We start from the raw sequence: 14,632 nt of genomic DNA, 5'->3' as shown, positions 1-14,632 counted from the left end.
TCACCTGAGACTGGAATCGAACCCGGGTCCCTGGTGCTGAGAGGCAGCAGGCATGCATGGAGCCTTGATATTGCCATGGATTAGTGAGACCGAATGCTCTGGTTCAATGCTGTAAGTATTTAGTAATTTGTAGTGACCGCTGGAAGTGAACTGTAAAGCCCCGCACCACTCAGAGGGGATTACGTACAGAGAGGTGATTGCTGATCAACAAGGGGTTATTTACCCCCATGTACTCGAACAAATAGGGCAGCACCAGAGGCTGCAAATGAACAACGAGGTCAGGTAGCTTCAATGCAAAATGAAACAGATGTTTTATGGAAAGGTTTCAGTTAGAATCAGTGCAGATCTCTCAAGAGCCTGTAATTGACAGGTTTAACATTGACCGTAATGCAAATGGTTCATAGCTGTTGGGCGACATAATCAACAACCTGTTTTAAATATGAAAAACTTAAATCCTGCCGACTGCAACATAATTGCATAGAGTTTTATGGCGAGATGGTGGGGAATTAGTAATTTTAAAGGATTAGTCATTCAACTGCCCCAGGTCAATGCCCTGGGACCGTGGGTTCAAATCTCACTGTGATGGATGGCAGAATTTGCATTTAATTCATTTTAGCATTCTGGAATTGGCAGCAAGTTTCAGTAACAGCCATTATCTCTGCTTGTTGTAGAAGCCAACTTATCGTTTAGTGAAGGTAATCTGCTGTCCTGACCTGGCCTGGTTGCATGCGGTGCTAGACCTACAGCAGTGTGATTCACTTATGCCCTCTGACATCAGCCCATAAGATAAAGAAGCAGAATTAGACTATTTGGCCCATTGAGTCTGTTCCACCATTTGATCATGGCTGATATGTTTCTCAACCCCATTCTCCTGTCTTCTACCTGTAACCCTGATCCCCTTACCAATCAAGAACCTCTCTTTCTTTGTTTTAAATACACTTCATGACTTGGCCTCCACAGCCCTCAGCAGAAGTGTGTTCCACAGATTCACCAATCTCTGGCTGAAGAAATTCCTCCTCATCTCCATTTTAAAGGGTCATCCTGAGGCTGTGCCCTCAGGTCCTAGTCTCTCTCACTGTTGGAAATATCTTCTCCATGTCCACTCAATGCAGGCCTCTTAGTATTCTGGAAGATTCAGAGATCCCCCTTCATCCTCCTAAACTCCATTGAGTCCTCAATCACTCCTCATAGGACAAACCCTTCAACCTTGAGATCATTCTTGTAAACCTCCACTGGAAACCCACCAACACTAGAACGTCCTTCTGTTGATATACGGCCCAAAATTGCTCACAATATTCGAAATATGGTCTGACCAGAGCCTTATACAGCCTCAGCAGTACATCACTGCTCTTGTATTCTAGCCCTCTTGACATGAATGCTAACATTACATTAACTTTCCCAATTGCAAACTGAACCTGAATGTTAACCATAAGAGAATCCTGAACTAAGACTCCGAAGTTGCTTTGTACTTCATAATTCTGAAGCCTTTCCTGTTTAGAAAATAGTCCGTGCCTTCGTTCTTCCCCACAAAGTGCATAACCTTACACTTTCCCACATTGTATTCCATCTGCCATTGCTCTGCCCAATCTTCTAGCCTGTCCAAGTCCTTCTGCAGCATCCCCACCCCTTAACACTAGCCCCTCCATCTATCATTGTGTCAACTGCAAACTTAGCAACAATGTCCTCAGTTCCTTCATCCAGATCATCAATACATAATGTGAATAGTTGTAGTCACAACAGTGACCCCCGCAGAACACCACTAGTCACCAGCTGCCATACTGAGACAGACTCCTTTACCCCCACTCTCTGCCTTCTGCCAGTCAGCCAATCCTCTGTCCATGTCAGTACCTCACCTCTAACACCATGAGTTCTTAATTTATTTAGCAGCCTCCTGTGTGGCACCTTGTCAAAGGCCTTCTGGAAATCCAAACAGATCATATGCAATGGCTCTCCTTAGTCTAAGTTGCTGATGAGTCGCTTGATTCAACAGAGATGGGCAATAAATGTTAGCCTTCCTATTGGCACCTATATCCTGTGGGTAATTGCAATGCACAGGCAGGACTTGTGCCCCAATTTATCTATGCTGATGTTTATGCCCAATGGAAGCCATTGTATTTCCACTCTTAAGCTTCTCTTCTTTTGTCTATCTGCATTACTTCCTACTCTTGCATTAAAAAAAATCATTAATTGGATCTGGGTTTCACTGGTTAGTCCAACATATATTGCCCATCCCTAATTGCCAGAGTTAAGGGTCAACCACATTGTCATGGTCTGGAATCTCACCAGGTGTTACATTCAATAAAGGACATTAATGAATCAGATTTTTTATTCCTCCTACAATGATCAGCATTAGATTCTCAATTTTTTGATTTTTACTAAATTCAAATTCCACCATCTGCTATGGTGGGATTCGATTCCCGTTCCCCAGAACACTAGTGAAGCAGTGATTTACCTGTGCTTAACTCAATATCGTCTCATGTACTCGCTGCTCACAATGTAGTCTCCTCTACCCAGGGGAGATGAAGCACAGATGGGTGACATGACTCCTTTGCTGCACACCTGCATTCTGTCTGCAAGTATGACCTGGAGCTTCCAGTTACCCGCCACTTTAATACCCCACCCTGTTCCCTGGTGAACCTCTCTGTCTCAGGCTTGCTGCAGTGTTTCAGTGAAGCTCAGCACAAGCTGGAAGCACAGCACCTCATTTTCCACTTGGGAACGCTGCAGCCTTCAGGACTCAATATTGAGTTCAACAATTTTAGGGCTTGAACACCCCCTTCCATGCCCTTACCCCAACCCGCATGCACCCAGCCTTGTCATCACATGGGCTGCTACCACCAACAATCCATTGTCAGCTCCTAATGGTCCTTGTTAGTAGTTATTGATTCCCTCACACTGACCTTTGCCATTCCTTTACCTGCCTACTGTTTGCTTTTCATCTCTCTGTCTTTCTCTGGGTCCATTCCTACCTATCCTTTACTCCTTCGACTTCCCTCATCCCTCCCCATCTTCAGCCAACACACACCAACCTTTTCATAACTACAATCAATACTGAAAAAGGGTCACAGCACCCAAAATGTTCACTCTGCTTTCCCTCCACAGGTACTGCCAGTGCAGAGGTAAAAACAATGACTGTAGATGGTGGGAACCAGATTCTGGATTAGTGGTGCTGGAAGAGCACAGCAGTTCAGGCAGCATCCAAAGTGCAGAGAAATCAACGTTTCGGGCAAAAGCCCCAGAGTTTCTCCGGAAATTTCTGTTATTGTCTCTGATTTACAGCATCCGCAGTTCTGTGTTTTCTTTTGTTCCCCAAGGATTATCTGGATTAAGGTTCTAGTGTTAATACCATTGGGCCATCTCCACCTCCTGTTTATGTTACCATTAAGTTGTTTCTCTCATTGAACCAACAGGTCTGTTCCAGAAGGCAATTATTCAGAGTGGGACAGCCTTGTCTAGCTGGGCTGTTAACTACCAGCCTGCCAAGTATACCCGCTTGCTGGCAGAGAAGGTTGGCTGCAGTATGCTGGACACCATCGACCTGGTGGAGTGCCTCCGGATGAAGAGCTACAAGGAGCTGATTGAGCAGGACATTATGCCTGCCCGTTACCACATCGCTTTTGGGCCAGTCATTGACGGAGACGTCATTCCTGATGACCCCCAGATCCTCATGGAGCAGGGCGAGTTCCTCAACTATGACATCATGCTGGGTGTCAACCAGGGCGAGGGCCTGAAGTTTGTGGAGAACATGGTGGACAACGAGGACGGGATCTCGGCCAGCGACTTCGACTTCGCCGTCTCCAACTTTGTCGACAACCTGTACGGCTACCCGGAGGGGAAGGACACCCTACGGGAGACCATCAAGTTCATGTACACTGACTGGGCGGACAAGGAGAATCCTGAGACCCGCCGCAAGACTCTTGTGGCGCTGTTCACTGACCACCAGTGGGTGGCGCCAGCAGTGGCGACAGCAGACCTACACGCCCAGTATGGCTCACCCACCTATTTCTACGCCTTTTACCACCACTGCCAGAGCGACATGAAGCCAGGCTGGTCTGATGCTGCTCACGGAGATGAGGTCCCCTATGTTTTTGGCGTCCCCATGATTGGACCCACTGAGCTTTTCCCCTGCAACTTCTCGAAGAATGATGTCATGCTCAGTGCGGTGGTCATGACTTACTGGACCAACTTTGCGAAGACAGGGTGAGTTGGGCTCTACCCTTCCAAATTTTCGGGGATTGTTTTTTTTAAACTTGCAAAACAATACGTTTCCATTCCAGCCTTCTGGGCTTGAATGAACACACTGAGTAGATGTCAAGGAAAGTCACCACGATAGTCCCAGATGATTACCCTCTCAGAGGTCACTGGTGAGAGGGTCACTGAGACCTCAGGAAAGGGGCAAAGTCAAACCGTCATGGTAACCTCAGCCATTACAGGATTTGAAATCACATGATTGGTGTCACTCTTTAAACAAAAAGAGCCAACCAAGCTAACCAATAATATGGAGTCATAGAGATGTACAGCACATAAACAGACCCTTCGGTCCAACTCATCCATGCCGACCATTGCAGTCGGTTCTGCTATAACACGTGCTTGTTCAATGCGATTTGGCTTTAATGCAATTGAAAAATTTAGACCGTTCTTTGTAGAACGCAAGCTGTCCTGACCTGGATTTCCTTAATTAGCTACAATGCAATTCTGGCCCACTAGTTTAAATGGTGTGCCCATTAAATGATTTTCTTATGATGTGAAATCCCACGAGAACAAAACTATCGCATTATATCAGTGATGCGGAGGAGCTGGCGTTGGACAGGGGTGGACTAAGTTTAAAATCACACAACACCAGGTTATAGTGCAACAAGCTTTGAAATAAACCTGTTGGATTATACCCTAGTGTTGTCTGACTTTTAGCATTACATCAGAACTGAGTGCACCCTAAATTAATCTCGTCCCATTTGCCAGCAACCAGCCCATATCTCTCTAAACCCTTCCCATTCATATACCCATCCAAATGTCTTTTAGAAGTCCAAATTTTACCAGCCTCCACCACTTCCTTTGGCAACTCATTCCATACATGCACCACCCTCTGCGTGAAAAAGTTGCCCCTTAGATCCTTTTAAATCTTTCCCCTCTCACCTTAAACCTAAGTCCTCTAGTTTTGGACTCTCCTACCCTGGCAAGAGATATTTACTATTTATATGACTGAAGGCAATACTGCAGTTCAGTTCAGAAATGCTCATACCTTTGCATCAGAAGTGGATTCAAATTCCACTCTCTAGGCACTTGAACAAAGCTTAACACTCCTGGTGCATAACTGAGGGAGTATTGCACTGCTGAAGGCACTGTCTGTCAAGTGAGACATTAAGTCTGGGCCCCGTCTGGTCTCTTGCTGTGTACAAGTCTTGCAGCACTGTTTAGCAGAGGGGAGCTCAATCTGTGCCATGGCAAATGATTATAACAATGATCGCACTGAAATTAATGACCTGATAATTTAGTCTGATGATCTGTGGAATTCATTACCCCAGAGTTGCGGGACATTGAGTCAGTTTAAGGGGGAGATAGACAGATTTGTAATGAGTTAACTGGTTAAAGGGTTATGGAAAGTGGAGTTGAGGCTGAGATAAGATCAGCCATTGGTTGTATCAAATGGTGGAGCAGACTCGAGGGGCTGAATGGCCTCCTCCTGCTCCTAGTTCTTATGCTCTTACAGTAGCTTGCTAAACAAAATGATCATAAAAGTCATAGAATCATAGAATCCATACCATGTAGAAAGAGACCATTGAGTCTGCACTGTCCCTCCGAACAGCATCCCACCCAGATGCTCCCCATAACCCCACATTTCCTATGGCTAGCCCACCTAGTCAATGCATCCCTAGACACTATGGGACTACTTAATATCGCCAATCCACCTAGCCCACACATCCCTGGACACCTCGGATTATTTAACATGGCGAATCCCCCACCTAGCCCACCAATCCCTGAACACTACGGGCTATTAATATGGCCAGTCCACCTAGCCTCCACATCTCTGGACACTACAGACTATTTAACATGGACAATCCACTGAGCCTACACATCTCTGGACATTACAAGCTATTTAATATGGCCAATCTACCTAGCCTACAGATCTCTGGACACGACAGACTTTTTAACATGGACAATCCACCTGGCCTACACATCTTTGGACACTACGGACTATTTAACACGGTCAATCCAGCTGGCCTACCCAATCCTGGATGCTATGCGTTAATTAGCATGGCTAATCCACCTAATCTGCACATCATTGTCCATTGCCCACTGTGTTTCCTGCAAGTACTGGCATAAACTCCAGGCCATGGTTGCCTGAATGATCGGGTCAACGTTGAATCTTCTCAGCCTGATTTGGTGGATAGGGACCATCTAGCCTTAATAGAGCTCTGTTTTGCTGCCAGTGAAACTTGAAGCAGTGATGTAACCTTGTCTTTGTACCTGTCTGAGGAAGGTTGTTTTCACTTGAACTTCAAGGAATGAGGAGCGACCTGATAAAAATTTACAAAACTCTGAGAGGCATGGATAGAATGGATAATCGTGGTCTTGTTTCCCAGGGTAGAAATGGCAATTACTGGGGTTTGCAGGTTTAAAATAAAACAGGGTAAGTTTGAAGGGGGTAGGAGAGGCAAGATTTTTCCACAAAGGATGGTAAGTGCCTGGAATTTATTGCCAGAGGATGTGGTGGAGGCAGATACAATAGCAACGTTTAAGAGGCAACTTGACAGATACCCGAATAGGCAGTCAATAGAGGGATGCAGACAGCATAGAGGCAAAATGATTCCTGTTTAAAAAGACTTCATATCTTGCCACTGTAGACCGAAGGGCCTGTTCCTGTGCTGTACTGTTCTTTGTTGCAATTGAGCAGTAGGAGTTAAAGCAAGCTAGGCCTCAATATCAAGGGAAGACAATTGACTGGGGTGAGGGGTGAAATTATAACATTTATAATGCATCCTGATGTGAGCCCTGAAAAGCAACTTCCCAGGGCAAAATACCTCTCCTCATAAAGTACACTACCCTTGTCAGTGGGGTTTTGTGTTTAAAAATCCTGAAATGTCGCGCCATTAAATTCACTTTCTGACTTTTCCCTCCAGTGACCCAAACCAGCCCGTTCCACAAGACACAAAATTCATCCACACAAAACCCAACCGGTTTGAGGAGGTGGCCTGGTCAAAGTATAATCCAAAGGATCAACTGTACCTTCATATCGGCCTGAAGCCCAGGGTGAGGGAGCACTACCGTGCTACGAAAGTGGCCTTCTGGCTAGAATTAGTCCCCCACCTTCACAATCTGAACGAAATCTTCCAGTACGTGTCAACCACCACCAAAGTGCCGCAGACAGACTCCACGCCATTCCCTTACGTGACCCGACGGGCCCCAGGGAAGCTGTGGTCCTCCACCACCAAGCGGCCGCCTCTGACCCCTTCCCACAACCCCAACAAGCAGGCCAAAGATACACGCAAGTCCAGCCCTGAAGAGACGACGGTCCTGATCGAAGACAAGAGGGACTATTCGACCGAGCTGAGCGTCACCATTGCTGTGGGGGCGTCGCTGCTCTTCCTGAACATCCTGGCATTTGCTGCCCTCTACTACAAGAAGGACAAGCGGCGACATGAGACGCACCGGCGGCAGAGCCCCCAGAGGGGGGGTGGTGGAGGCACCGCCAACGACCTGGCTCACCTCCAGAACGAGGAGATGATGTCACTGCAGATGAAGCAAATGGACCACGAGCACGAGTGTGAGGCGATGCAGACCCACGACACCCTGAGGCTCACCTACCCACCCGACTACGCCCTGACCCTGAGGAGGTCACCAGACGACATCCCACTCATGACCCCCAACACCATCCCCATGATCCCCAACACCCTGGCTGCAATGCAGCCCCTGCACACCTTCAACACGTTCACTGGTGGACAAAACAGTACGAGCTTGCCCCACGCACATTCCACCACTCGGGTATAGCTCCCCCTGTCGGAGGAGCCCCTTCTCCCCCCATTTGAGTTTCCCACCTCCCCTCCCCCAATCGAGCGAGAAATCTCATTTTGTTTCTTTTTTTCCATTTTTTCAACACAATTTTAACAAGTGGCGAAGCAGAACTTGTCAGCAAACCATCCGCAAGTAGGAGACAAATATCGGAGTAACTACTTTCTTTTTGGTGGAGAGGGTGGTGGGGGTGGGAAGGGGATAAGTTGCTATATTCACTTCATGGTTGTATTGTTTCAATTAACATAGCCAAGGGAAAGACAAAATTAAAACAAAATAAAGAGGAACAGTGCATTCTACAATCAGAGTTGAAAGCAGAAGTCTTTTATAAATGATGAACATTTGAAAAACTAATTCAAATATTCCACTGTATCAGATGGAACTGACAGCTCAGTGTCCAACAGCGCAGAGAATTGTGGATCTTTTCTAACCATCTGGCAGAGACAGTGAGAAATATAAACCATAGGACAGTGTATTCAACAAAGGATAGCTCTCGTTTCAAAGTAAGTGATTGTACAGTGTCTTCAATGTGCCATGCTGTGTTACACCCTTATTGCCAGGAATTAATGATCGAACAAAGGCTTTTTTTTGAATTGAGATGTGTGATGGTACTGCACTTGATGAATATCCCATTTCATCGATGAAAGGACAATTCAGTTGCGTGGATCCCAAGTCTGTATGAAGTGAGACTGACTTGTCCCTCTGAACTGTATTTATGAAACTTTGTAAACATTTGTAAATAGCTGTGGGTTTAAAGAAAAAAATGCTTTTATCGTTCTTTTTAAGTTTTAAAGGGTCAGCTTTTAGACAGCTTGTGCTTTATATCATGTTCTTTCTGTATATACATGAGATGAACATTCTCTGTTCTCTGCCAATTACTTTACCTGGATATTATGATACCTGAAGTACTTTTGAGGCTAGGGAATTTGTAACATCAACCTCTGTAGAAGATATGCCCGCTTATGCTTATTGCCCAGAACATTTCTTCTATGTAACTTAGCTTATCTCTGTTTTAGATTATGTTAGGTGCATGTTTAAGTATCGTAGCGAGCGACTGTGGATTTGTATTTTCTTTTGGTATATGATCAGGAAGGAAAAGATGAGTCACGACACAAGGCAACATATGACTTGTGGAGTCCTGAAGGCAGTTGGGCGGGATATGGAGAATTTACAAACAAACGATACTGTTAATATTTAAAGCAGATGACAAAAAAAAAGTTTTCTCTCATCATCCATCTTGCATCAATTCTTCAGGACAATGCTTTTGTTATTTGCCTTTTGTGGGAGGGATGGGGCTTGCAACAAGCCGATGACTGACTCAGTTTGGATTAGCAGGTCCAGGCGATGTGTCTGAGGGGGTCAGTGATTAGGGACACATGTTTCTCCTGCTCGGTAAGAGTGCCTCGCAATCCTAGTGTGTCCATATTGAAATTTTCCAGATCACAAACTTCGAGATGTTCGGGGTACAAAGGTTAAGGGATAATTATCTGCTTTGGGGAATGACAGACAGATTGAACATGGTTTTGCCCTTGGGAGAAACATACCTCGTAAGGATACAAGTCTAGAATACAAGTAATATACTTTCATTTGAATCTTGTTAACCGTGTGTATTCTTTATCTCATTATGTCCTATACATTTTGAAGCACGAAGGGTCTTTAAATGTAGTATATCGATGTATATGTTTTTGTTCACTTTTGTTTGCCTTAAGTGATAATAGACAATGACCTTTTGGCTGGACATATATATATATATAAAATTTTCAGCAGCTTTTTTAAATAAAATGATCACACTATTTTCTAATTTATTGTACTTTTGTTATGTATGATTAAATCTCACAGAACTCCACAACCATCGTCAGTGCACCGTCAATGTTCTGAAAATTTTAATGTATGTGCATGGTGTTCCTCCATCTAAACCTGAACATTGTGAAACTCGCTCTCGGGATGTTTTGTATTCACCCGAGGGATCTGGGCCAGGACTTATTACCCGGCCCTAGCAGCTGTTGAGAAGGTGGTGTTGAGCTGCCTTCTTGAACTGCTGCGGTCTACATGCTGTGGGGTTGACCCACAATGCCCTTAGGGAGGAAATTCCAGGATTTTGAGCCGGGGCAATGGCTGCTGTCTTCTGTAATGGTTTCCCAGTTGTAGTTGTCCTGAAATGTTCATGGTCTTGGAGCTGGGGAGCAGGTTGGGTGCCTCGTTAGCCATTTCAGACAGCAGTTGGAATATAGAAAGTAGGAGCAGGTGAAAGGCAATTGGCTCTTCAAATCTACTCACCTGTTGATTGTCAACCATGTTGGTGAGGGACCTAGTTTCATGTTGCACCAGGATGCCAGATTTCCTTAACCGAAGTAATTGTGTTTTTGCAACATGCCACCAGCTCCGTGATCACCTTTGACTGTTTCCTATATCTAGATTTAAAATGAAACTGAATTGAAATGCCATGGTGGCATTCGGACATATGAACACTCGATTACTGGATTATTATTAACTGGATCCAGTTAACATTACTTAATGGGAGGAGTGGATCATTTGAAATACAGGAGCTAAAAGGCAGCAATAATTTGCATTTGTTTTTATTTTTAACTCCTTCATGGGATGTTGACCTTGCAGAACAGGGCAACATTTCTCACGCATCCCTCATTGCCCTTGGGCTAAGCGAGAGTCAATCATTTTGCTCTGAGTGTGGAATCATGTACAAGCCAGACTAGGTAAGGATGGCAGCTTCCTCCCTCAGGAGGGCTGAGTGAATGACTTGCTGGGCCATTTCAGAGGGCAGTTAAGAGCCAACCGTGTTGCTGTGGGTCTGGAGTCACATGGAGCCATGCCAAATAAGGATGGCAGATTTTCTTCCCTAAAGCACTTCAGTGAATCAGGTAGGTTTTTACAACAATTTAAACAAAACTTTTTTACTATTGTAAAAGAGGAGTGCTATTATCGCTAGACTATTAATCCAGAGACTTTGGTAATATCCCAGGGACCTGGGTTCAAATTCTGCCATGGCAGATATTGGAATTGAATTAAGAATCTAATGATGACCATAAATCTATTGTCAATTGAGTAAATAGTCATCTGGTTCACTAATGTCCTTTCAGGAAGAGAGCTGCCATCTCTCAGCTGTTCTGGTCTACATATGACTCCAGACTGTATCTTAATTGCCATCGGTAGGGTGATTAAAAATGCTGGTCTCTGGCCAGTGGTGCTCACGTTCAATGAATGAATAAAAAGCAATGTCCCAAAAGGATTCATTGGTAGGAGCAGGCATAGGCCATTCAGTTCTTTGAGCCTAACTGTTCTCCCAGGCAGCTGTACTCAGATCACCTCCGATCCCCAGGAACTCTGATCAACTACCTCAGGAGTCTCTCCTCACCAAGACTTCTGACCGCCCACCACCATCTAGCCCCCACACCTCTACACACAATCATATTGATTGGAATGAAGTCAGCTGGATGGACCTCATAGAATATGAGTTCCCTGATTGGGACTGTTAACCTAGATTGATAAATTCTTGATGTCACAAGGAATTAAGGGCTACGGGGCGAATGCTGGTAAGTGGAGTTGAAATGCCCATCAGCCATGATTGAATGGCGGAGTGGACTTGATGGGCTGAATGGCTTTACTTCTACTCCTATGTCTTATGGTCTTAACCTGGTCCAATCAGGGTGTCCTAACTGACAGATAAAAGCAGGAGGAAAAAAAATAAGCACGACGCAGTTAGGAAGTAGTGAGGGGGTAAAAAAAAGAAAAAAATTAAGCAGGAGGATCAGGGGTTCTGCTCACTTTTGGACCCGCTCTGTGCTAGCTGGGTCAGTGTAAATGATGGGTGACTTGATGCCAGGATACTGACCTTCATGGAGTTATTTCCACAATTTCTCTCCTTCCCCATCTTCCTGATCCCCCGTGTCACTGAGCATCACAGTGCAAAAAAGTTTGGGAATCTCGGATTTAGGGAGTCAATGGCTGCCATAGTGGAATAGTGGAAGCCACTACATCTTATAAGTCCATGTTGTCGATATTTTGAATCTGTCTCCTTATTTTGGAAAGAAGGTGTGGAATGCTGCTGTGTCAGTGCTTAGTCAGTTTTGTGTTTTGTTGTGAAAGAACAAATTTGGGATTGACAAAATTCTGAGCAAAACTCAAAAATAGGTGCAGGAACAGGGTCCTCTGCTAACAGAGGCGATGCATTGTAGTACTAAAATGCTTTAAGCTGAAATGGATTGATCTTATTACATGGACCTTGTGGTACATACTGACTGTGTAAATCAGAGGGGCATTTTACTTCATGACCTCCTTTCAAAACTAGAACAGATTGATGCCTTTCAGTAGTGGCTTGTGTGAGGTTCCTCTGTAAAATACACTTTGATACAATTCAGTTACAGTCAGTTTTTCTGAACACAATAGCTGTGTTTTCATGCAACCTCACATTATAGAAAAATCGCACTTTAGGCACAGCGCTTAAAGTGTTGGTGATGTAATCGTGTACAGCCAACACATATTTTAAAAGTTCACGCTGTTATCACAATGTCCCCAATTTGTCAATCGCGTTACAGTGAAATCATGTTGACGAAGAACATGGTATAGCAGAACGACACATGCTTGCAATAATTAATATTCATAATTGTTAAAACCGACACCTTTACCGAGGGAGTTCTTTATTATCAATGATGCTGTTGTGAGAAACAAAGCTCACTCACTTCAATAATTTCAGTCCGAGACCAGATCTGAATCAGTAGTGTCATTTATTTCACACTTGCAAGTAGGTGTGACGTCCACAAGGCAGGGACAAAACACACTGAATTCAACAAATACTCGATATTTATATAATTTGGTTCCTACATTTTTTTTCTTATTTCATTGTTTCCCCCCTTGTTTACATCCTCAACTTCCCTAAGACCGGTACGCATTACTCCTGTTTATCTCTTGTCTTATCTGGCCTTGTCTGTGACAAAATGCTTATTTCTGGCCTCGCAAGGCCATTTGACCTTATCCTGCTGTGGGTTATTGTTAGGCATTTTTTGCCTTACCATTATCTATTCCCTCCATCTGTGCTGCCCCTCGTAGCATCTTATCACTAAGCCCTTTTAATTGGGGTTCCTGTGTTTCTGTAAAAGTGGGAAACAGATGTTTATACCTATTGTTTATACAGGCATATTTAATTTAACTGGCTCTCTTCACAGCATTTTATCCAGTGCCTGTATTTCTACCATTGTTTTGCAGTCCTGTTTCTTCCTTGCATACATTTTTAGCTAATACAACAAAACAACTCTGCATTTCCTCCACATAGTTTCCATTCTTGTTGACTCAACTCTTGGCTGAAACAATTACACACTGATGTGAGTTCATTTACCTTGTATCAGAAATTATTTTTTTACCTACATCCCACACTGTCATTCAGATGAGACCCCATCCACCAAGTCTGTAAAAAAGGTCACGTGCCACTGTTTTAAAGAAGGGCGAAGGGGTAATTCCTGGTGTCTGGGCTAAGATTTATCCTTGAGTAAGACAAACAGATTTTCAAACTCTTTGTGGGGAAGTGGTGGCATTGTGGTAATGTCACGAGTCTACGTAAAAACAATGACTGCAGATGCTGGAAACCAGATTCTGGATTAGTGCTGCTGGGAGAGCACAGCAGTTCAGGCAGCAAAGGCCCGTCATCAGGAATAAAGGCAGAGAGCCTGAAGGGTGGAGAGATAAACTAGAGGAGAGTGGGGGTGGGGAGAAAGTAGCATAGAGTACAATAGGTGAGTGGGGGAGGGGATGAAGGTGATAGGCCAGGGAAGAGGGCGAAGCGGATAGGTGGAAAAGAAGATAGGCAGGTAGGACAGGTCATGGGGACAGTGTGTCACGAGTCTGGCAATCCAGCTACTCTCAGCTAATGGTCTGATAGGTGAAAGTTGAATTCAATAGAATTTGAAATTAAAATGGATCTAAGCACTTTCACTTATCCTAAAAACCTAGCTTATTCATGAATAGAAACTTAGAAAATAGATGCAGGACTAGGCCATTCGGCCCTTCGAGCCTGCACCACTATTCAACATGATCATGGCTGATCATGCAATCTCAGTATCCCATCCCTGTTTTTCTCCATTTCCTGTTCTCCGTTTAGCCATAAGGGCCGTATCCAGCTCCTTCTTAAATACAGTGGAACCCTCCGCATCCACAGATTCGGTTTCCATGGTTTCAGTTATCCACGGTTTACCGCTGCCTGAAAATATTGAATGGAACATTCCAGAAATAATTCCAGGGGGCTGCTGGGAAGGTACAGTTCACATTTAAATGATAGGACGTGCTATAATCTTTGGTTTTGGGCATTTGTGGTAGGTCTTGGAACTTATCACCCGTGTCTATGGGGTAGTGGGGACTACTGTATATCGAACAAACTGGCCCCAACAGCATCCTGTTGGAGAGTTCCTTTGGCCAGTTAGGGATGGACAATAAATGCTGGCACTAGCCAGTGATGTCCATATCCTATGAATGAATTCCAAAAGGTCATAATATCATCTGTAGGAATTTGCCAAGTTCAGATTGGTTGCTGCAGTCTCTAAGCTCCTTTACTTCAATAAAATAGTTTTTGACAGTAAGAGACATCCAGTGATCATCCAAATCACAGAATCATGGAATCCCT

General features: G+C 44.4%; 1 protein-coding gene across 1 annotated transcript in view; it reads left to right on the top strand.

The window, feature by feature from the left end:
• The window catches only part of nlgn4xa (neuroligin 4 X-linked a), a 309,753-nt gene extending 301,539 nt beyond the window's left edge, over window positions 1-8,214 (top strand). The window contains exons 5-6 of the mRNA XM_060826290.1: window positions 3,411-4,200; window positions 7,119-8,214. Of these exons, the coding sequence (XP_060682273.1) occupies window positions 3,411-4,200; window positions 7,119-7,986 (1,658 nt within the window). The 3' untranslated portion in view covers window positions 7,987-8,214. The remainder of the gene's footprint in view (window positions 1-3,410; window positions 4,201-7,118) is intronic.
• Window positions 8,215-14,632: the final 6,418 nt, after the last annotated feature.

Source organism: Hemiscyllium ocellatum, chromosome 6 (genome assembly GCF_020745735.1).
Source record: "Hemiscyllium ocellatum isolate sHemOce1 chromosome 6, sHemOce1.pat.X.cur, whole genome shotgun sequence".
NCBI lineage: Eukaryota > Metazoa > Chordata > Chondrichthyes > Orectolobiformes > Hemiscylliidae > Hemiscyllium > Hemiscyllium ocellatum.
The sequence above is the reverse complement of the archived record's forward strand: the minus strand, read 5'-3'. Positions and strand labels throughout refer to the sequence as shown.